Source organism: Drosophila miranda, chromosome XR, assembly GCF_003369915.1.
Source record: "Drosophila miranda strain MSH22 chromosome XR, D.miranda_PacBio2.1, whole genome shotgun sequence".
NCBI lineage: Eukaryota > Metazoa > Arthropoda > Insecta > Diptera > Drosophilidae > Drosophila > Drosophila miranda.
Genome location: NC_046674.1, coordinates 42,072,752 through 42,086,797, shown reverse-complemented (window position 1 = coordinate 42,086,797; position 14,046 = coordinate 42,072,752). Strand labels below are relative to the sequence as shown.

The 14,046-nt window shown below is 41.9% G+C and overlaps 1 protein-coding gene across 1 annotated transcript; it reads left to right on the top strand.

Annotated features, from left to right (window-relative positions):
* Window positions 1-9,943: 9,943 nt before the first annotated feature.
* LOC117186659 (EF-hand domain-containing family member C2-like) lies at window positions 9,944-12,850 on the top strand. The gene is made up of 4 exons (XM_033387697.1): window positions 9,944-10,109; window positions 10,178-10,725; window positions 10,814-11,084; window positions 11,151-12,850. The coding sequence occupies exons 1-4, from the start codon at window positions 10,059-10,061 to the stop codon at window positions 12,669-12,671; spliced, it is 2,391 nt and encodes a 796-aa protein (XP_033243588.1). The 5' UTR covers window positions 9,944-10,058; the 3' UTR covers window positions 12,672-12,850.
* Window positions 12,851-14,046: the final 1,196 nt, after the last annotated feature.

Here is a 14,046-nt window from a genome sequence, read left to right as displayed (position 1 = left end):
AAATAGCGATTTGTTTCTACCTTATCTTCGTTGCCTTTTATTAACTCAATTTGCCGATTGTAATAGTTAATTGGTCTTTCCGTGCTGGCAATGTGATTTAGATTGTCTTCCTGTGCGCTATGCGCAGTTGCACCAACGCTATTGGAAGCTTCTCCAAGAAGATTTTCATTAATCTTTACCCTTGATAAGGCATCCGATACGTGATTTTCCTTGCCTGGTAGATATTTATACCCGATACTCAAAATGAGTATTGGGGTATATTAGATTTGTGGTAAAAGTGGATGTGTGTAACGTCCAGAAGGAATCGTTTCCGACCCCATAAGGTATATATATTCTTGATCAGCATCAATAGCCGAGTCGATTGAGCCCTGTCTGTCTGTCCGTCTGTCCGTCCGTCCGTCCGTCCGTCCGTCCGTCCGTCCGTCCGTCCGTCCCCTTCAGCGCCTAGTGCTCAAAGACTATAAGATCTAGAGCAACGATGTTTTGGATCCAGATTTCTGTGATATGTCACTGCTACAAAAATATTTCAAAACTTCGCCCCGCCCACTTCCGCCCCCACAAAGGACGAAAATCTGTGGCATCCACATTTTTAAAAATACGATAAAACCAAAAACTCTACGCAGAATCGTAGAGGATGACTATATGTTCTAGAGTGTAAAATCTCAACCAGATCGTATAATTATTATAGCCAGAATCAAGAAAACAATTTCATTCTTTCTCGCTCTGTCTCTCTTTAACACACAGGTTTCATGGTCGGTTTTGTCAATTGCAAAATATGAGTTCAAGGATCTCAGAACCTATAAGAGCCAGAGCAACCAAATTTGGTATCCACACTCCTGTGATATCGGACCTTGACCGTTTCGTGTCCAAATTTCGCCACACCCCTTCCGCCCCCGCAAAGGACGAAAATCTGGGGCATCCACAAATCTCAGAGACTATTAAGGCTAGAGTAACCAAATTTGGTATACGCACTTCTGTTAGATCTCACTATAAAACGTATAGCTCAGAATTTCGCCCCACCCTTTTCCGCCCACACAAAGGACGAAAATCTGTTGCATCCACAATATTGCACATTCGAGAAAACTAAAAACGCAGAATCATAGATAATGACCATATCTATCAGATTGCTGAATCAGATCAGATCAGATCATTTTTATAGCCAAAAGGAACAAATCAATTTCCACTGGCTACGCAGCGCCCGACGTCACGCTCAGACTGATTTTCTGTCTCTCTCGCACGCACTCTTTGTCGTGTCGTTTAATATTAGCGGCGTCTGCCGGAGGAGAGCCATACTGACTTAGTATCGGGTATAACTGTAGAGTTGCGGTCTCCGCAGCAACTCACAACGTTCCCCTCGTTTATTTTAAAGTCGAACTCATTCAGTTTTATTTTCCATCTTTGTAATTTCATATTTGGCTCCTTGAGGTTGTTTAACCAAATCAAGGGTTTATGATCGCTTTGTATCTCGAATGTTCTGCCGAATAGGTATGAACGAAAATACTTGGTAGCTCATACGATCGCTAATAATTCCTTTTCGATGGCTGAATAGTTTATTTCATGTTCATTTAGGGTTCTGCTTGCGTAGCAGATCGGTTTGTGTTCTTGTGACAAAACCGCTCCCAATGCTATGTTACTAGCGTCGGTTGTTACCGTGAACATTTTGTCAACGTCTGGGAACGCAAGGATAGGGTCTGAGGTGATGAGTACTTTTAGTCTATCAAATGCCTCGACGTACTTTTCTTCCTTGGTGTCTATAACAGCTCCTTTCTTTAGTTTGAGTGTCATGGGCTTTGCTATGTTTGCAAAGTTAGGAATGAATTTCCTGTAGAGCCCACACAGACCTAAGAATGTCTTTATTTGTTTAGTCGCTTCCGGTATTGGAAATTTGACTATGGCAGAGATTTTGCCTGGATTTGGTACTATTCCTTCAGTAGTGGCTACATGACCTAGGAATTCAGTTTCCTTTTTCATGAATTCACATTTATCCATTTGTAACTTCAAGTTGGCGTCTCTCAACTTTCCAAATACTCTTCTTAGTGACAACAGTTGTTCTTCCAATGAAGTGGAGAATATAATGATGTCATCTAAGTATACAAAGCAATCCTTGAAGATTAAATCTTCTAACAGATTGTTCATACATCTTTGGAAGGTAGCGGGGGCAGTGGTTAGACCAAAAGGCATACGAGTGAACTCGTAATGTCCATGCTTAGTGGAGAACGCAGTTTTGGGGATTGAGCTAGGTTCCATGGGTATTTGATGGAAACCTTTTCCTAAATCGATTGTCGTGAAATACTGACATTTGATTTGCTGGTTTACCTCCTAATCATGTATCTGGGCATACTTGTATGGTCGTCTGTAGACCGGGTCTTCATGTTGAGTTTTGATTTCGTGCTTGATTGTATTTGTGAAAGTCAAATTGTCACCTTCTCTGTACTGCACATCTTTTAACTCGTATATGACCTTTTTCAATGCCTCCCTTTCTTCGTCGTTTAAATGATCTAATCTTAATTGATTACATTCCCTAAATTCACTGACTAGAGCTGAAGCGAAGTATTGATCTCCCTCTGGTGATGGGTCAAGGCACTTATGTGCGATCTTTTCTTCTTTTGTAGATGGATCAGTGCACTTGTGTACGGTCTTGCCGGCTTAAACAGCTTCTCCGGTCTGAATGATTGGGTACGACCTAGCTCCTAATGTTACAGTTTCATTTCTCTAATCGATGACGGCTTTACTTGCCATCAAGTATTCTCTTCCTAATAAAATATCATAATTTGCGGAAAAATTAATGTAGAAGTTTTTTTCGGACGGACATGTTTTGTTAGCATTTCTCATTACACTTGTAGTTAAACGGACAGGTCCATTGATGGTATGGACTGCAAGGTTATCGTCTTTTATCTCGGAATCTGTGTAGTTCTCTTTCATGATGTTGATCGATGATCCCGAATCAGCGATACACCTCAATATTCTTTTATTAATAGTAATGTTTATATAGGGTCTGTTCGGGCCAGCCGCTGAAGAATAACCGTAACTTTAAGCATTATTATTGTATGAGCAGAGAGAGCCGCCTATGTTGTAAAACGTTGACTTTCTGCAGAGCTGCTGCGCTCTCCCGCTAAAGGGGCTCTCTGCCGACGCCACTTCGGCAATTACTTTGATCTGCTGCCGCCACTTCGGCAATCACTTTGATCTAACGCCGTCGTCTATTTTTAGTTCTATGCTAACCCCTCTGCGCATTGGTTGCATATCGATCTCGCCTAAATTCTATCTGGCCATAGCAAACAATCGGTTTCCGCTAAGCCACCAAAATTAAATACGAATTATAAAGATTAAACCAAATTCTCTTTTCATTTTTGAAACACAGAGGTGCCAAAAAAGCTTAGCATCTCAAACATTGGTGACCCCCCGACGTGATATAAAACCATTGCTTAATCGCGTTCCGTTAAAAACACTTATTAATTATACAATATTTTGTTGTTGGGTAGTTTAACTACCAACAAATACATTTGGGTGCACGTTGAAAAACAGTTTAAAGTGCAAATTCAGTGAGAGTGCGGCTGGAATATTTATATACAAATTCCGGTACTTTAAGCGTCGAATCTCTCATTCTCTGCGCAGCTGCAGCCGCGGTTCTTGACTTTTCGTGTCTTGCATTCTCGCTCTCGCGTCTATACATCGTCGCTTAAGCGGTATGTCATTTTCCGTTGTTGTGTCGACTTGCACAACGGTTAACATGGACAACGATCCGAATACAGGCGCGGGCGGAAATATTGTGGTGGCTGATTCCAGACTGAGTCTGTATAAGCGTAAAAGTCAGTCATTATATGATCGATTGCACAGGCTTGGCGAATCCTTCGCGGGGAATAAAATCGATAAGCTGACCGCCGCGGAAGTCGAGGTGCGCCTTGATATGTTGGCAGAAATTCGAGAGGAATTCAAAAAGGCCCATAATGAATTGGAGGCTCTCGATCAAAACGAGATTGGGAGTGAGCTGCGCGAAAACTTCGATACTCTTTTCATATCGTTGAAAGCTGAGTTGCTGGCTGCTGTTGAAGTAAGCCAGTCACACGCCGCTGACCATTCTAGGACTCTGCCAAACCATTTCGGACATAGCACCATCATCATGGCTCACAAGCAGCGACTTTCTGAGCTGAAGGTGCCTAAGTTTTCTGGCGGATACGTCGAGTTTTCGGATTTTATGGCAATGTTCAAATCGGTGATTGAAGGGGATGCGGATCTCAGTGACCTCGAGAAATTCCAGCACCTTCGCTCTTGCCTCGCTGATGCGGCTTTGGATTCGGTTCGATCGTTGGAGCTCTCCAGTGCCAATTATCGTGCGGCTCTGGATATACTTAATAAACGCTTTAATAACAAAAGACTTGTTTTCCAGGCACACATCAAGAAGATTCTTGGGCTAAAGAGGGTAGACTCGCATTCTGCTAAAAGGCTTCGGGAGTTTTCGGATGCAGTCAATTTACACATGCGAGCGTTGCAGACATTGGGAACTGCTGAGTAGATTTCAGGATTCATGGTCATCAACATGCTGCTGCAGAAGTTGGATTCGAAGATGCAAACCAAATGGGAGGAGCACACATCGTCAGATGCTATACCTACAGCTGAGGGATTCTACGAATTCTTGCAGCAACGCTGCCAGAAAATGGAGCGATTGGAATATGCTACAGCGACACACGCTAGTAGCCATCAGGTGGGAAAAAAGCATTCCTATACGCAGGTTAAGAAAACGTTTGTAGCTTCCAACTCTTCCGCCGACCCGTCTGTATGCGTCTTTTGCCACTCCGCGGGCCATGGAATATACTCGTGCAAGATATTCGGAAATCTCTTACCGTTGCTGCACCACAAAGAAGTGAAGAAGCTTTCCCTATGCTTCAATTGCCTAAAACCGGGGCACCGGACCCGCGCATGCAATAGTGGAAAATGTCGAGTTTGCGGCGGTAGGCATCATAGTTTGTTGCATATATAGCCCACAACACAAAGCTGCCCAGGTATTACTCCTCCCGATCTGGCCGTTCAACCGGACACTCTTTCCGTTGCTCAAAATTCTGCTAGCAGCTCGCCTCTACCTTCGTCTACCTCTCTTGCTGCCCAAGGTCTTCACTCTGATGTCGTGCTTCTGGCTACAGCCGTGGTTCTCGTGAATAATCGGTCTGGCGTTTTAGTTCCTTGTCGTGCCATCTTAGATTCAGGATCGCAGCTGCATCTCGTCACATCCAGGTTCGCCCAGCAGCTTCAGCTTAGGAGAACTCAATCGTCTGCACTTGTGTCTGGGCTGGGCGATACCAGCGTTTCTACTGAGGGATCCACCATAAGCATTTGTATGCATTCTCGCACCTCTGCTTACACAACTACGCTTACTGCTCTCATCGCCCCCACGATTACCGATTCTCAACCAAGTATGACAGTAAATGTATCCGATTGGAGTATTACATCTAACATTCAGATCGCTGATCCTGCATTTTTCAATCCTCAACGGGTTGATCTTCTCATTGGTGCGAGCGTTTTTTATGATCTCCTCTGCGTAGGGAAAATCAAACTCACCGATGGACTGCCTCTTCTGCAGAAGACCCGGCTTGGGTGGATCGTATCTGGCGGTGGACAGAAGGTATCAAGCTCGGCGCTTTTGGCCACGCACAATTGTCCAGATTCGATAGCTGAGATGGAAGCAAGGTTGGATAAAACTCTTCGTATATTTTGGGAAGTCGAGAATTGTGTGGAGGCTGGGTTGAATACCAAAGAAGAAGACGATTGTGAAGCACATTTCGTAAGCCACCTTTCACGGTTGCCATCCGGGGAGTTTGCAGTTCGTCTGCCACTAAATAACAATACTGATCGTTTAGGAGAATCTTATGCTCAGGCTTATCGACGGTTCATCAGTCTGGAGCGAAAACTGGAGCGTAATCCTACACTCAAGGAGCGGTATTCCGCCTTTATGAGGGAGTACATTGATTTGCATCATATGCACCAAGTCAACCCTGATTCCCGTAGCCTCTGCAAATATTTCTTGCCTCATCACTGTGTCCTAAAGGACGACAGTACGACGACAAAGCTCCGTGTCGTTTTCGATGGATCCGCAGCTACATCAACTGGATATTCTCTAAATGATGTGATGATGACGGGTCCTGTTATTCAGCCTGCATTGTTTAACATATTGATTCGCTTTCGAACATATCCAGTCGCTCTCACTGGGGACATGTGTAAAATGTACCGCTGCGTACGAGTGTCTCCACCCGACAATTTGTATCAGTGCATCCTATGGCGAGATTCCATCGAGTCCGAGGTTCAAGCCTACACATTAGACACCGTCACATACGGGACGAGGTCTGCATCATTTTTAACGGTCCGCGCAATGCACCAGCTGGCCATCGACGAGGGTGAGTCCTACCCTCTTGGCTCAGCTGCTCTGCGGCAGGAGTTTTACGTGGATGACCTTATTTCGGGCGGTAATTCGGTCGCACAGGTCATGGACAAGATGCACCAAACATCAGCTTTACTGTCCCGTGGTAATTTTAGACTTAGGAAATGGTGCTCCAGTCACCAGGAAGTACTTGAGGGAACCCCTGAAGATGACATAGAGAAGTTCCTAAAGTTTAATGATGGAAGCGACATAGCCAAAACTCTCGGCTTAGCGTGGGACCAGTTCTATTAGTTCGCTCAACCCGTTCATCGATCATTCTGGACTACTTAGAGTTGGAGGTCGTCTTGGCAACTCATCGCTAGGATTTGACGCTCAGCACCCGCTCATTCGGCCAAAGGGACATTCCATTACCTTTGCGCTGATAAGATATTATCACGAAAGAAACCTCCATGCCGGACCTCGCGCCTTGCTATCCAAAATTCGGCTGGAATATTGGCCCATTGGAGGTATTAAAGCAGTGTCAAGGGTCGTCAGCAAGTGTGTGAGATGCTTCAGGACTAGGCCGCGCATGGTTGAACACATCATGGGAGACCAACCTAAGGAACGTTTGGAAGGAACTCGAGCATTTGAAGTCACTGGAGTAGATTACTGTGGACCTTTTTTCTACCGATCAGAAATCCGCACGAGGGCTCCGATCAAGTGCCGCTAATGTATTCATCTGCTTCACTTCTAAGGCTATACACATGAAGCTCGGCTTCCGCTAAGCCACCAAGATTTAATACGAATTATAAAGTTTAACCCAAATTCTCTTTTCATTTTGAAACACATAGGTGCCAAAAAAGCATGGCATCTCAAACAGGGTCCTCCTCGGTTTCGTCTGAGGCGGCTTGATGAAAATTTAGGTCCATTTTCATTTGACCACTCTGGCTTTTTCTCATTCTTTTAGTAGGTTGGTTGGGTCTACTCCCACTAGCTTGGTTTTGAGATATTTGTTGATTGAAGGAATTCTGAGCCCTACCTTGATTCAAAGAATTTTTGAACTCATTGTATAATCCTGGATTTTGGGAATTTTGATTTGTTCGATTAGTCTGACCTGTTCCAGATGAATTCTGACTTTGATTGTTATAGTTAGTATTATTATAATTTGGATAATAGTTTCCAACATTCTTTCGATTTGATTGACACGATTTCGATTGATCTTTATTTGTATTTGAATCTGTCGTAATAGTTTCTTCCTTCTTCTTGCGCTGCCTTCTTAAGATTAGAAAATGAAGTAATATCTTTTCTAGCTAATGTCATAAACATTCTTTCTGGGAGTTTTCGTGTAATAACATCTTTAATTGTATTGTTTAAAGCATTTCTATAAATGATATTGTTTTCTGGTATGTTTTCCAAATTTAACTTATTGTTTATTAATAGAGCTTTTACTTCTAATTATTCTGTAAACTTACGAAGACTGCCGTTGAATCTGGTAGAGTATAGTTGTCTTAAGAGTTCTTCGTATGGTGTATGATTTTTGAACTCGTTGATCAGCGCCGTCTTCAGTTCGAGCCATGTGTTGGGTTGTATCATCTGTGATATTCGTTGGGCCTCTCCTGTTAGTTGGATCTCGGTCGCTCCAAATAGGATTCTTTGTTGGCGAATTCAGTCGGATATAAACCGCATACATATTCGATTCGGTTGATAAACGAACTCAGCTGTCCAGATGAACCGTCAAAGGCAGGTATTTGTCGTATTGACAGCAGTGCCTGGTTCAAGTGGATCTCACTCAATAATAGTGGTGGTAACGCCATGGAGTAGTTGTTTGTGTTGATTGGGTTTTATTTTTTTTTTTCATTAGTTTTGAACTTATTTTGGTTCACTTTTTGATTTTTGTATTTATTGTTTCACTGTTCTTGGTGATTCACTATGTTCGGGCCAGCCGCCAAATAATAACCGTAACTTTAAGCATTATTATTGTATGAGCAGAGAGAGCCGCCTATGTTGTAAAACGTTGACTTTCTGCAGAGCTGCTGCGCTCTCCCGCTAAAGGGGCTCTCTGCCGCCGCCACTTCGCAAATAACCTTGATCTGCCGCTGCCACTTCGGCAATCACTTTGATCTGGCGCCGTCGTCTATTTTAGTTCTATGCTAACCCCTCTGCGCATTGGTTGCATATCGATCTCGCCTAAATTCTATCTGGCCATAGCAAACAATCGGTTTCCGCTAAGCCACCAAAATTAAATACGAATTATAAAGATTAAACCAAATTCTCTTTTCATTTTTGAAACGCTTGGTTCATATCCGCAACACGATTTTAAGTTTTTAAAAAAGTTTTTTATTTTACAAACTTAAGATCTTTTTGTCACAAGATAATGAATTCCCCGACCTGACTGTAAGTCACCTTGTCTCAAACGGAACTGTTTTCTCTATTGTTGGCTAGTTTCCATGAGCCCTTCTCTTGGAGCCTCTTTTTGGGGATGCGTCGGCTTTTGATCAAAGGCATCCGCTACTGGCGATCGGTGTTGCATTACATGAGGGAGCTAGGAATGTGATACTCCTTGGTTTTATGACTAGCTCTGATTGGTCCTTATGAGTGGCATGATTTTAAAGAATCGATTTCTCGCGAGTGGCGTGATTCTGGCGTTGATGAATCAATGGGGTCCATTGTTTAGATTAGTAGACTCTAGCTTGGAGAGTGGGAAGAATCAGTTATTGATTCTTCGGTGGTGTCCTGTTACTTTTGTGGATGAGGTGGGTGAATTGGACATAAACATAATGAGAGTTATGGATATGTCACTATATATATTTATTTATTCCCTAGTATAGCACAAACACATCTGCTTTGATCAATTGATTCTTTGCTAATACTCTAGTCCAACTTCTAAAAGTTCAGCTAGGCTGTACAAAACAAAAAGCTCGAAGATCGGATGATTTTTGGAACTTTAACTGCATAATCGGATGATCTTTCGCCCATTTGAGTGGAATTTTGGTCAAGCTTTAATCTATGCTCTCCCTACGCTACTCTCTTGATCAAGATAAGCGGGACGTCTTCCGCTTAAATGCGTGCGCTGACTCTCTTTAGAAAGCTTTTCGGCTTGCTGCTTACGATCCACTTTCGGATCTGCCCTTTCAAGTATTACAAACGAAAACTATGCTTATCCGTGATGCTCCATACTCTTTCCCCAAATTCGGCCCCTACAGTATTATTAATTTATTAAGAAGAAGGGAATTACTAGTGGATATAATATGGTAGAGGGAATTATAATCCGAGCATAAGACCCTAAACGGTTCATGCAAGGAATAATTCGATCTACAAAGTGGAAGGAACAACGGTATAAAATTTCTAGTAAGTCTAATATAAATCGTGAAGTTTATGCGGCTCAACAGATCAGGGCTGTCTATGTCACCCCTGATCAAGTTGTGCATAAAAATCACACCAAGCATTTTTCTACGGTTATTTCGATTTGTTAATTGATTTTACACTTTTTGCGGTATGCGATAGCCGGAGCATACATGTATATCTTAGCAAGCAAGTATATTGGGGATATTTATAGTAGGCTATGGGAATTACATAACTTCTGATTGTTCCTAAAAAACGCTTGGTACATATATCATTTCAAGTAATACATATAATTTATACATTAGAACACAGAACACGTCTTAAAATATTTCTTACGCAAAATAAAATAATTTTAATCAGCTATATAATGCTGCGAATTCCAGGAATGCCGCTGCTTCCGGGCACGCTTTTTCGTGACGTAAGTAAATCCATCCTTAACCAACTCACTGAGATAAAACCACCCCACAACTTTTTTCTAAATATTAGGTTTCTAAGGGCCATTACCCCAAGCCACAGTCGTTGCTGAACATCCAGGGTCTCAGCATGCTTAATGATCGTCAGCAACCCGCACCAATTGATCCCAATGGCGACGTAATAGACATTAGCTGCCCACCGGTCGGCGCATCTTCCATCTATCCACCCCGTTCCGGTCCACGCATGCCACCCTGGTTGGCCTACGACAAGAAAGTTCTCTGCTTTAGTGCCTATTTCAAACAAACTTTGCAGGAGGTCTACCATGCACCTTACTTGGTTCGAAAAGTTAAGATATATTTCTATCTAGAAGACGGCACTTTAGAGATTTATGAGCCTCGAGTAGATAATTCCGGCATAGTTCAGGGTTGCCTGGTCCATCGTCAGCGTGTTCAAAAGACGCCGCCCTGTGACAATGAGTTTATGTCTCTTAATGATTTGAATATCGACATGACTGTACAGGTTTTCGATCGGCAATATCATATTATAGACTGCGATCAGTTCACTCGTGACTTTCTAAACAGACGCGGCATCACCGTTCCAGATTCAATGAAATTCCCTTGGTAAAAAATGTTCTATAGAAATGTATTTGTATCTACATTAATCTCATCCGTAATTAACTTTTTTCTTTACTTTGAACATCATTTACAGCGATCCAACTAATTCCGTGGGTAATCGTGAACATTTAGGCGCTGTCAACCCGATTGAAAAAAAACATGCTTTTGCGCAATTTTTAAAGTATGATCGACAAATACTCAAATTTCAGGCGTACTGGGATGATCGAACGGAGTTTGGGGACGTTCGCAAGTTAGAAATCTGCTACTACTTGGCCGACGATACCATCGAAATCAAGGAAGCACATATCCGCAATTCCGGTCGCGACGGACCAACCGTATTTCTGAAACGAGCGCGTCTGGCACGGGTGAGTAAAAATATATTAGATTATTGTTAAATTGACTGTTCATCAATTAAATATTTTTAATTATAGGAGTTTAACGGACTGTTATTGCCAGGACAGATGACGCCGATAACACTACTTAATGTTTTAGGAACTAATATGCGCAACGTACGTTACTGTGTTGACCCTCTAAACACAGGCAACCAGGATATTATGTATTATAGCGAACGGGATCTGCAAATTGGCAGTGTGATAAATGTCTATGGTCGGGCTGTGATCATTACCGAACTGGACCCTTTTACTCAGCAATATTATCGCCAACGCTATGGTGTACAAGATTTCACACCACTAGCTATTCCTACAAGATCGGACGACTGTACTGACTACCGCCAAAAAGAGCGTGTTCTTCCACCATATAATGGCTGGGGAAGCTACGAAGACTCGGTCGGAAATTGCTTATCTGTGGAGCCGAAACCGCCAAAGACTGACTTTAAAAAGTTTATTAAGTTTGATCGCTATGTATTGCGGTTTGGTGCCAAGATGCTTTCCACTATCAAGGAAAATTGTGAACGCATCTTTGTGATAAGCTACTACCTGAGTGACGATACATTACAGATACAAGAAGTGGCCGTACGTAACTCTGGTTTCCTCGGAGGCGAGTTTATGAAACGCACTCGCATAGAATTGCCCGGACAAGAGAAATTCTCTTATAAGCAACCACAATACTATATGCCCTGGAACTTTTTCATCGGGTCCACCATGTCCCTGAAAGACTTTATATTTCATTTGGTATCTGCAGACGAGTATACCCTTATGTTTATGGAGCACCATCCAGAGCAGTTTATCCACGCAAACCTATCCGCCATTATGCAGAAAATCCGCTCTGCGCTTCAAAACCGTATGTCTGAGTTTGCGGGAACCTGCGTGCCAGATTGTTACAATTTGGAAAACAAGCGCGACGTATTTGTATCTTTCGAAAGCTTCAAGGGAGCATTAATCGGAGTATTGGGCAAAGTAATCAGCGACCACGAAATCATTACGCTCTGTCGACATTTTTCAGCAGAACAAACTTCTACAAGTGGTTGCTCTAGGGTAAATGTACGGGCAGCAGCACATCTAGAGTTAAAGCGTGCATTGTGGAACGCTCGCGACGACATGATGGAACATTTCCATCACATCAATCCTACCAACCAACCATTCTTGCCTGAATCAAAAGTTCGCTCCACACTTCGCGGCTGTCGTCTTCCCTTTTCACTGGAATTGATTGACAATATTTTATTAATTCTAAATCGCAATGAGTGTAACGAGATTGAGATCTGTGATCTAATGAACTTTATCGATGTGTCCTGTAGCAAAGGCTGTGACATGCCACCTGTAAACCATGCTTTTGAGCTGTGCCCCAAGATTCCATTCCAGCACAAAGGCCGATTAGTGAACTTATCCTGTTTTCTGAGTAAATTAAACCTACCACTGAATTTATCATCTGGAAACGAGAGTGGAAAAGACATGATGGGCGGTGCCAGAATATTGCCTCCATCGGCAACTGAAGAACTCCAGCTACATAATGACAAAAAACAAAATGACCAAAATAACATGGATGTAAAAATCTAGTTCGGACTAAGCCTATGTGATATTTGGACAGTTTATTTTGTTATTTTTCATATAAGGCTACAGTTTTTATGGGTACAAATTTGTTGTATAATATGCCATGAGCTACTTTATTTTTAAATATATTTATATTCTTGGTAGGAAGACTTCAAAGGAACTTGTATTAAAATTTAAAAAAAAAATGTTGTATGATATTACTTTTATATATAAGTACATATATGGGATTGTACATGTTCAAATTAATCACAGAAATAAGATTTGACCGAACGGCAAAAAACTGTTAAGCAGGCCTTTGAAGCTGTGCCTCGAAAGATCACTCTTATATCTTCTTATCCAAGTGCTTTCTAGTTATTCAGTGCATTGAATCCCAGCGAGGCATCGTAAAGAGTGAGAGGTAAAAGCATTAACAATAAAACCATGCACACGAAGTTCGGAAGTGGCTGAGTGGTTGAAACCTCTACTCAAGGCTCAGGACAAAAGAGTAGCCTCTGTCGTAAGACGATCTTACCCACAACTAGTTCGCCCATGTTGGTGGTATCTGCCCTTCTGCCAACGAAACTGACACTTCCATGATTCATTACGTACGTTTCTCCAAACATATTGAATTTTCAATAGTTTTCATATTTTTGTTTTCAAGCCAATTTAGAGCTCAAAAATAGTTTTTCATCTTTGGCATTATTTAGCTATACTTATGACCAACTCATTTGTAAAGCGTAAGACAAATTTATGTTCATCGATGTAATTGAAGGGTACTAAGCGTGCGGTTGTCTAAGGCAAACAGAACAGATGCGAGATAAGGAAGTAGTTAGGATTCGGCAAATGCTAGAGGATGGAATTGAAGTAGATTTTGAAATGGCGGATGGTATTGTTTAAAAGAGGTGTTCAAACATGAACAGATTATCGTCGAGATCATGCCACTTTCGGCCCCTTGCAGAATGTTATAACATAAACATATTATTGTACACATTCACTCATGTATCCAAAAAATGGATCTCTAAAGAAATCACATAAAGTAGATAAGTAAGGACAGTTCGGGTGTAAACAAAGATCTGTAACCCATTAAAAGATACTACAACAAAACACAAGTGGAGAACTTACCTTACCAATGCAGTCCTAAAATAACACTAATGTAAGCTTGCACTCAAATAGACAGCAGCATTAAAATGTATCCTTTGCGTAGGTCTAACGATAATTATAAAATACAAAAATGTACCTCCTACCTCATTGTCAGATCACACATAAGGCTCTGATTTTAAGAATAAAATTTAAAATTTTTAATTTACAACTCAACTCGCAAATGTCTAGACTTTTCTTTTAAGGTCTTAACATTTTGGTCCTTTGAGACTCTCCGTTGTTTCCCCCTGTGGTAAGAGCACAG

Coding starts and splice junctions, on each gene's coding strand:
- LOC117186659 (XM_033387697.1), top strand. CDS start 10,059: ATGCTGCGAATTCCAGGAATGCCGCTGCTTCCGGGCACGCTTTTTCGT. Junction 10,110..10,177: donor CGGGCACGCTTTTTCGTGAC/GTAAGTAAATCC, acceptor TCTAAATATTAG/GTTTCTAAGGGCCATTACCC. Junction 10,726..10,813: donor GATTCAATGAAATTCCCTTG/GTAAAAAATGTT, acceptor CATCATTTACAG/CGATCCAACTAATTCCGTGG.